Source organism: Amia ocellicauda, chromosome 4, assembly GCF_036373705.1.
Source record: "Amia ocellicauda isolate fAmiCal2 chromosome 4, fAmiCal2.hap1, whole genome shotgun sequence".
Lineage (NCBI taxonomy): Eukaryota > Metazoa > Chordata > Actinopteri > Amiiformes > Amiidae > Amia > Amia ocellicauda.
In genome coordinates, this window is record NC_089853.1 from 7,611,285 (window position 1) to 7,620,698 (window position 9,414).

At 51.0% G+C, this 9,414-nt stretch overlaps 1 protein-coding gene across 1 annotated transcript; it reads right to left on the reverse strand.

Annotated features, from left to right (window-relative positions):
* Nucleotides 1–1,680: 1,680 nt before the first annotated feature.
* Nucleotides 1,681–9,172, reverse strand: LOC136747699 (transmembrane 7 superfamily member 3). The gene is made up of 12 exons (XM_066700801.1): nucleotides 8,991–9,172; nucleotides 7,426–7,577; nucleotides 6,707–6,851; nucleotides 6,491–6,611; nucleotides 5,926–6,097; nucleotides 5,640–5,820; nucleotides 5,322–5,408; nucleotides 4,686–4,766; nucleotides 4,297–4,449; nucleotides 4,088–4,185; nucleotides 3,769–3,931; nucleotides 1,681–2,603 (listed from the first exon to the last, which is right to left on the reverse strand). The coding sequence occupies exons 1-12, from the start codon at nucleotides 9,091–9,093 to the stop codon at nucleotides 2,353–2,355; spliced, it is 1,707 nt and encodes a 568-aa protein (XP_066556898.1). The 5' UTR covers nucleotides 9,094–9,172; the 3' UTR covers nucleotides 1,681–2,352.
* Nucleotides 9,173–9,414: the final 242 nt, after the last annotated feature.

The following is a 9,414-nucleotide window of genomic DNA, read 5'->3' on the forward strand; positions in this document are numbered from 1 at the left end:
AGCCGCACCGGATCAGGACGCGTCCACACTGCCGGGAATTCAATCCGAAATCAGACAGCTCTACTACAGGGTGTGAGAGGGGGGGTCCCAGATTAAATATATGTTTAATTGCTGATGAATTTATTTCAGCCTCACAGGACGCTGCCCCCCCCGCAGTGCTCTAGGCGGGGACTCTGAGCTGCTCCGGCATCATAACTTTTTCTTCTCGTTGTTTTCTGACAGGATCATGAAGTGAGTGTTACATACCCCCCCCCTCGGCTCTGGGGCGGCGGTGCTATGGAAACGGAGGGATGGAGAGGAGCACGAGCAGGCCTGCGCACGAGCGGAGTTTATTAAAAATTGACAAGTTTCTTTCATCTCGCCGCCCCCCGCCCCCCATCTCTTACAAACTCTCTCACACTCACTGACTCACTGACGTCATAACGCGCTGCTTCTTCATTTTGATTAAATTGGAACATGTTCCACTTCCATTGTATTGTTGTTATTATTATTATGAATACAGATATTATACATATGGTTACAGGGTGATCTTTAATGAATGCTGGTCTGAATTTGACATGTTTGTTTTATTTTGGTCGTCGTTTATTCTTGTGAATAATATTAAAGTATTTTTTTTAATTATTATTATTAATAGTACTGCTAATGATACTAAATACTAATAATTAATATATGCCAGTACTAAGACTAAAGCCGTTAGTGTGTGTTCAGTGTGCCAGTGTTTTAGTTGCAGCGTTGGGCCCATTTATTTCCTGTTGCAACATCCAGTCTTTTGAAGAGAGTGAATCAATAGGGCGCTTCTCTGTGGCTGGAGAGCCTCTATTCACAAGAGGCCCTTGAGCACCACGCAGGCGCAGATCAGATCCAGGCTCTCCGGGTCTGTGCGCTCAGCCTGCGCTTCTGCGACACAGGGCGCCGCCTAGCGGACACCGGGGTGTAACTGCCCTCCGCCACAGCCCTGCTCTTTAAAAACACACCCTCTGGACTTTGTATTTCTCGTGTGCTGTGTGGTTTTGTCTTCTTATAATTACAGTTTAATCTGGGCTTTAAACCTCCCATTATTTTTTAGAACACCTGGAATGGTACACCGACACATAGATGTGTTAAGAGACGGGAGTAAGGGGGGGGGTATTTCCTGCACACCTGCCGACAGTGTGAGAACAGGTGCGTGGGGGTGCCATGCGCTCGGGCTGGCTGGCTGCTTTAAAGGTCTTTAAATAGCAGAATGGCCTTGAGAAAATAAGTAAATACATATGTAACAAACACACACAAATAATCTGCTGCATCCCTGACTGACTTTCTCTTTCTCTCCATCACTTGCATTGTGTGTGTCGTGCGGCTCATCCAGACACTGATAATGTGAAGGTCTGTGACTTTTCCACTGGTCAAAAGGCGTTTCGTCTCTCTCTCTCTCTCTATCTTGGTGTGTAAGATATTCCCAGTGGTGTCGTGCACACACACTAGATCCACGGATAAAGCCCGGGCCGCTCAGCCCAGCCGCACCGGTGACACAGCTGTCCACAGCCTCCACAGCAGCATTGAACATGACATTTGAGAAAACCTTCCCTTCGCTGTTCAAACACAGCGAACAAAGACACAGGAAATGTGCAACTTAAAAATGAGCAGACCATCCAATCAATGACATCACAGAGTTCAAGAAAGAAGACCAAACAACACACAGCATAAGAAAAGAAAATGTATTTATAAAAGTATAAAAATCGCAGTGGTGAAACAAAACTGAAGGACAGAATAGGTTTGTATTCCCTGGAATTCTTTCATCACTATTGTGAGTTATTGCCGTTACTATTGTTGTTGTGGCTCAGACTCAGACGCTGAAATCTAACACAGAATCGGTCAGTTTGAGTTTGTGCTGCTGCGGTGTGGGGCCAACCTGCGTCTGGGTTTGGGGGGTGAGCAGAGCTGTGGGCAGGCGAGGCGGACAGGGGGATGTGTGTTTGGGGGTGGGGGGTCAGGACAACGGCCCCAAAACCGCAGTCCCGTCCCTGTGCTCTCTGCCATCATTGCCACAGCCCCCCGCTGTCCCTGAACACGGTGCGGAGAGAGTGCCTGGGTGGGGGGGGGTATGCGAGGCTGGGTGCGGGTGTGGGGGGGTCTGAGCGTGACTCGGGACAACACAATTCAGGGCCACTATGGACACCATCCATACACTTTAAATTCGTTTTCATGAGGAGAAGTAGTAAAACAAAAAAGCCAGAAGGCATTAAAATAAAAACATGCCCAAAACAATCCCTAAACTCAGATTCTCGTCCTGAGTGAGTAACAACAGGAAAGGACAGCAGTAATAAAACAACACACTCCCCCCGTGCAGCTGCAGGCCCGCTCCGTCACACACACTCAGTCCCCACCAGAGGGCAGTGCGGCTCCACAACACCACGCACTGCGGCCGAGTCCCGTGTGATCGCACACCTGCACACCACGGCCCCGCAGAGGGGTCCTCTCGTCGCACACCTGGGGGGCGCTGGGGGTCTGGCTGCTCCGGCTCCGGTAGGGACAGGGGGGGAAGTGCGGCTTGTCCCGTGTGAGGAAGTGCTGAGACACCGCCCCCCCTACCGCCAGCACGGCCCACAGCGTGGTCAGGACAAAGTCTGTGAGGGAGGGGCGGATGTCAGAGGGGCGGCGGGGAAGCCACAGCGAGAACCAGGCAAAAAAACAACCAGGCAACACGCAACACGACAACCAGGTAACAGGCAACACACAACACGACAACCAGGCAACACGCAACACGACAACCAGGCAACACGCAACACAACAACCAGGCAACAGGCAACACGCAACACGACAACCAGGCAACACGCAACATGACAACCAGGCAACAGGTAACAGGACAAATAGGCAACAAGCAACACAACAACCAGGCAACAGGCAACACAAAACACGACAACCAGGCAACACGCAACAGGACAACCAGGCGATACGTAACAGGACAACCAGGCAACACACAACACGCAACACGACAGCCAGACAACACGCAACAGGACAACCAGGCGATACGTAACAGGACAAATAGGCAACACGCAACACAACAACCAGGCAACAGGTAACACACAACACGACAACCAGGCAACAGGCAACACACAACACGACAGCCAGACAACACGCAACAGGACAACCAGGCGATACGTAACAGGACAAATAGGCAACACGCAACACAACAACCAGGCAACACGCAACACACAACACGACAGTCATACAACACGCAACAGGACAAGCAGGCAACACGCAACATGACAACCAGGCAACACGCAAAACACGACAACAAGGCAACAGGTAAAATGTAACAGGACAAATAGGCAACACGCAACAGGACAACCAGGCAACACGACAACCAGGCAACACGCAACATGACAACAAGGCAACAGGTAACATGTAACAGGACAAATAGGCAACACGCAACATGACAACCAGGCAACACACAACACGACAACAAGGCAACAGGCAACACGCAACACGACAGCCAAGCAACAGGCAAAACGTAACAGGACAAACAGGCAACACGCAACACAACAACCAGGCAACAGGTAACAGGACAACCAGGCAACACGCACCCGCACACAGCACGACAACAGCTCAGAGTGACCCAGCATGGCCCGGCCCAGACAAGAGTCACCCGCACAGGAGGAGGAGAAGGAGAAGAAGAAGAAGAAGAGGTAGAGCAAAATCATCGATGATGTGCAGAATGGATGGGAGTGGAGAGTCGGATCGATGAGAGGAGGAGTGGGGACAGACTGGGAGCGAGGCAGTGACAGTTACCCCTGGTCTGGAACGGCACGAAGACGATGGCCTGAGAGAAGGGGGGGCTGACGGCTCTCCGCACCGCACTGACCAGGACGTAGGAGAGGCCGGAGGGGAGGAAGGTGCCCAGCATGAACACGGCCATGTAGGAGCCGACCACGGCGCCGGACAGGATGATGAGCTGCGCGGAGAGAGCAGGCGGGTCACTGGAGAGAGGGCGACTCGGGGGAGGGGGGGTCTTCACTACGGTGGTTATGGCAATGCCCCCCTACCCTCACCCTCCCAGATCTCAGAGCCCCCTGTGCGGTTCCCCCCAGCCCCACTGGCATGTACTCACGGTCCTGGGCCAGGACAGCAGCAGCAGGGTCAGCAAGACCGAGAAGCCCGTCACACAAACCCAGAACAGCAGGTAAGAGCGCAGCGGCGGCTCGTTGACTGTGGAGCGCAGACACACACACATCGAGGAGAGAATCATACATCTCACATGGATTATACCACACATGTAGCATGCCAATGACTGTGGCACTACAGACTGGGGAGACTTACCGACTGGGCTGAGCGCGATGCCTGCAGCCAGGACCAGACCCAGAGCCAGGCCCGCCAGCACGGTCAGAGGGATGGGGGCGCCGAACCGCCACCAGCACAGAGCGCACAGCCCCCCCCCGACCACCGCCAGCACGGCCGTGTACACCAGACACACTGAGGAGGGAGAGGGAGAGAGGGAGAGGAAATGAGAGAGGGAATGAAGGTGAGGGGGAGAGGAGGAGAGTGGGTGGGAGAAAGGGGGGAGAGACAGTAATAGCGTATGAGACTCTGCAGTGAAGCCCATAACCAGACCAGTTCTCCTGCTGCGGACCCGGCTTCGACAGACACACGGCCACAGAAACGCATCGCCGCCGTGCCACGGGCTGGACGCCTCGCTCAGCCACACTCACTCTCATAGCTCTGCCCGGAAAACCGTCCCAGCACCGCGAACGCAACGAAGCCAAAGGTCAGGAACCCGAGGAAGAAGGACTCTGAAACAGGAGGAAATAAAAACATGACAGAAAAGGAACAGACGGTTCTCCCTCTCAAGGTCATAGAAGAGCGGCATGAACCCCCCACCCAGTGCATCTCCGTCCCTCATACGATGGGTCACAGGCGAGAGTCCAGCTGAACGGCGAATTGACTGCCATTGCTCTATTAACTAAAGATTTGTATATGCTGAGAAAAACATATGATAAAGAACTAGGAAAATAAGAAGTGTTAAAATGCTAGTTGTAATTAGTGAAAGGTAGGAATGGAACAATGCTTATGTTTCGGTTGTCTCAGCAGCATTGTTTTGAGTATTTTAACTAGATTTTACTTTTAAAGTGTTAAAATGTGAGTTGCGTTTCAGTCCAGGTCAGGGTCCGGGTTCAGTCCCCAGTGAACCGGGGCTTTCATTAAGGTCAGGGTTGCGTTTCTGTGGGTCGACTGGGTGTGGAGTTGTACGGGCCCAGCTTGACGTTGGCTCGGGTTGGGGTTCGGACAGCTACCAGCGTTTACCGTGGGTTGACCTGATGAAGAAGGCCTTCAGCTGCCAGACTCACCTGCCGTGAGGAACCGGTGCCCCATGAAGCACACGAACAAACCACAGACCCCGAGGACAGTGAAGAAAACCCGGGTCGCAGTTTGACCTGGAGAAAAACAATGAAGAGCAGACACTGAAACACCAACAAAAGCGGAGGAGAGAGCAGCTACACAACGTGCATCTTATGGTCAGGATTCCATGTGTCGTTGGCCACAAACAACAGAAATGTTTTCATGCAGACAAATATAGAACATGGAACACGGAACAGCTGGGTTTTTTTACAGAGCTCTCGAGAACCTTCTTGCCATCCCTTTTTCCACATGGCATTATGACCCACCCTGTATCTGACAGCTCTGGGGGGGCCGGGAGGAGAAGTGGCAGCTGTAGGTGGAGGCGGGGACGTAGAGGGAGGACGTGTTGAGCAGGGGGTCCCGGACTATCACACAGAACACCACCCCAATGCCGGCGTAGGCGTTCCCCAACACCCGAGTCTTGTCCAGTGAGGTCAGGGAGGCGACCTGAAACGAGACAGAGCTCTGTCTCTGGGAACTGTGGGAACTGGAGGGGCAGTCACGGGACTGATACACATGCACACACACACGCACGCGAAGGTACCACCTCACCTTCCTCCCATTCTGCTCAACTTCCCGCACAGAGTTCATCTTCGCCAGACCGTCAAACAGACTCGCCTCACTGAGGTCTCCCTCTGGCAGGAAGTACTGGTAAAGCTCATAAGTCAGCCTCCATCTTGTGTGGGTCCCCTGGCCAGTGTCACATGACGGAGGCGGTTGGCCCCTAACCCGAGCACAGGAGAATTCACAATGAGTCAGGACGCTTCTTTATTCATCCTCCCTCTCCTTTATAGGAAACATATGGTAAAATAAATCAAAGAGTTTAACTAATTCACGTAAACTTTACAGACAGACAGAATAAAATCTGTTTTCAGATAATTCTACTCGCTGGGCTTCACCAAAGATTTATAACTGTGATCAAACACAGCAGGGCTTGGATACAGACAGATGTTTAACCATCTAATTCGAAGGCAAACCACAGCTCAATCAAGGGTTAAAGGAAGTGCTCATTTAGGAGGAAATCCAGCCAGAGACCGTGGCTCCTCTGGGGCCGGGGGGACAGGCAGCACCGAGCACCACAGGGGAGGCCAACGGCTCGGCAGGGACCTCGGCTCACCTGGCCACTCCCAGATTTGCCGGAGCAAACTCGGTCACGGTTTCGTGAGTGGTGAAGCGCAGGTGGATATTGGGGTCGTCCTCCATCCGGAACTCCATGTTACAGGCCCCGGGGACCGGATCTACGACAGACCAAAAGAACGCTCGGCAACTGATGGGCGCTGGGGGTCATTTATCGGATTAAAGCTGCCTTTCACTCTCGCACTCAATTGACAACCTTGTTCCCCGTAGAGCACGGCCGTGACCAGCGCCGTCACGTTCTCCGAGGCGCGCAGGCAGAAGTCTGCCTGTCGGTCTGAGGGGCGGAGGGGGATCCACAGTCCCGCACTGGTCCCTGTGTAGGAGGACTGTGGAGGGAAGGCCTGCAAGACCACAATACGACACTAGAGGTCAGCAAAAGCCACGCTTTTACACCAACGACCCAGGAGAGGAGAAGAAAAACAAAACCTCAGAGTGAAATGATAAAACAGCACCGAGGACAATAGTCTAAATGCTGCTCAGCATCTCAGAAATTAACCTCAGACCCTCGCCAAGATATGACTTCTCATGAACCAGAGTAACTCAGGATTTAGAAGGAAATAAAAACAGGCACTTCCTCAGTGCTTTACTGGGGCACCGGGGAGAGTTTGCAGCGTTGCTGGATTTAATATAAGTACATTTATGATGCACGGAATGAGGGAATAAATCACTGCCTTGCATTTGTCAAAGTGCAAAGTCATCGCTGAACAAATTATAATCGAAATGTTTGCTGAAATGTATTCATGTTGTTATTGTTATTATTATTATTACAATATTATTCAACAACAGTAATGAATTACCACAGACATCAACAATAATGATCATTTATATTAATATAATTATAATAATTACATTATTATGTAATAATAATAGTACATTAAAACCCTTGACTCAGGTGTGACAGTGGTATGGACAGACCTGGGTCCGAGAGATGGACACGTTGGGGGACAGGGTGTGCGCCCGCACTAGCACCCCCACGGCCTCACTGCCGGTGTCCACGCCAAGGTGGCGAGTGGTGTTCGCGAGCAGGGCAATGTGCATGGGCTCGGACCCACGGATGAGCACAGGTTCTGAAACACACACACACACACGCACACGCAGAGATGGACACACACAGACAGAGAGATGGACACACACACACACGGGATTAAATAACAGTTTTGTTGATGCATAATAATCCCAGAGTGCAAAAATGCTGTACACATTACAGTTACTTAGCTCTGTGTGTTATAGTAAGTGCTGACAAGTGACACTATCGAAAAATATTTAACCTTAAAAGCACCAACATATTTTGCCACCTAAAGGCGCCAACCGGGGCATTTGCGGACCCCAATTGGAAATTATGCAAAAATGACACTTTCTGTCAAACCAAACAGTAACACTTTTCCTTTTATTAACCGTCTGTATCACAACTAAATGGTTTTGAATCCCAACAATAAGCAAGTATGTGAAAATGTTCACACATTCATAGCCAAATTCGTTGTTGAAAAACAGATGTTTTGGACAGTTATTGTAAACAATTGCATCCAATGAAACTGGTAATGAACATTTGTATGTTATTTATTCACTGATCTAAACCCAGGTAAAGCACACTACTTGTGTCATGCTGTTGATGGCCATGGCAGACCTTTGCAATCTTTCTGTTTGCACAGAGTGTTGGACCCTCTCATCTCTCTCAGACCACAGGGTGTTGATGGGCTCATGGTTGCAATTGCAGCTTTGATTTCTATTTAATCCACTGGCCTCCATTCTGCAGGTGTACAGATGTACTCATACACGAAAACACTCAAATACACTACATGGCCAAAAGTATGTGTACCTGCTCATTGAAGATCTCATTCCAAAATCATGGGCATTGATATGGAGTTGGTCCCCCTTTGCTGCTTTAACAGCCTCCACTCTTCTGGGAAGGCTTTCCACTATGTGGGAATATTGCTGCGGGGATTTGCTTCCTTTCAGCCACAAGAGCATTAGTGAGCATATGACGGTGCCACATTGAAAGTCACTGAGCTCTTCAGTGCGGCCCATTCATGCCAGTGTCTGTCTGTGCAGATTGCATGGCTCTGTGCTTGATTTCATACACCTGTCAGCAGCGGGTGTGGCTGAAATAGCCGAGTCCACTAATTAGGAGGGGTGCCCACATACTTTTGGTCATGTAGTGTATAAACAGATATTTAGTGTCCAGCTGATGTTGCTAAACCAAAATGACAATCCCGTCTGTCATGTGCAAAGGGATGCGAGACGAGAACCCAAAGCATTGCACACAGAGCTCACATGCACATGCGCTTTAGGGGTTAAAGAAGCAAACTGTTTTGAAGTCTTGCGATACTAATGTATCCCCTGCAGGTCGGTAAACCGTGTGTAACTCCTGCAGGAACAATCCCGACACTGCCGCCTCTTCATCTTACACTTGACAAAACGGGCTGCTAGTATCGGTATATAAATGACCGCTGTCGGAGCTCAGAGCCTGTCCGCGGCTGTACCTGGCTCGGCGCCCCCGGATGGCGTTTCCTCCTCGGTGCCGTAAACTGCGCGCCCCGCCAGGACCACCAGCGCGCCCCCCCACATCGCACAGCAGCTCAACATCTGGCGCCGCGCAGCCCGCACGTCTGCGTGTACTGCGCACGTCTGCCCACCTGCTAGTACAAGAGTCCACTTCCTAGTTAGAAAGGAGGCAGGCAGAAAGTGTTGGTGGGTGACGTCATGGCCGTTTGACCCGTATACAAGAGAACGATACAGCCTATCCGTGTGTCTTGACGGAACAGTTGACTGAGATTTCAGCCGCCATCTTGGGTGAGAGTGAACCCCGTTCCTGAACGCGCTTGAACAAGATACACGCTGTTTGATACTTTTTTAGTATCAGTGAAAAAGGGATTTCACAGCTTTGATGATTTACCACTACACGGC

Excerpts from the sequence above, each read along its gene's own strand:
- LOC136747699 (XM_066700801.1), bottom strand. The coding sequence starts at position 9,093 with ATGTTGAGCTGCTGTGCGATGTGGGGGGGCGCGCTGGTGGTCCTGGCG. Across the intron at positions 4,450-4,685 it reads TTCCGGGCAGAGCTATGAGA|TGTGTCTGGTGTACACGGCC; the intron begins GTGAGTGTGGCT and ends CTCCCTCCTCAG. Across the intron at positions 3,932-4,087 it reads TGCTGTCCTGGCCCAGGACC|CTCATCATCCTGTCCGGCGC; the intron begins GTGAGTACATGC and ends CTCTCCGCGCAG.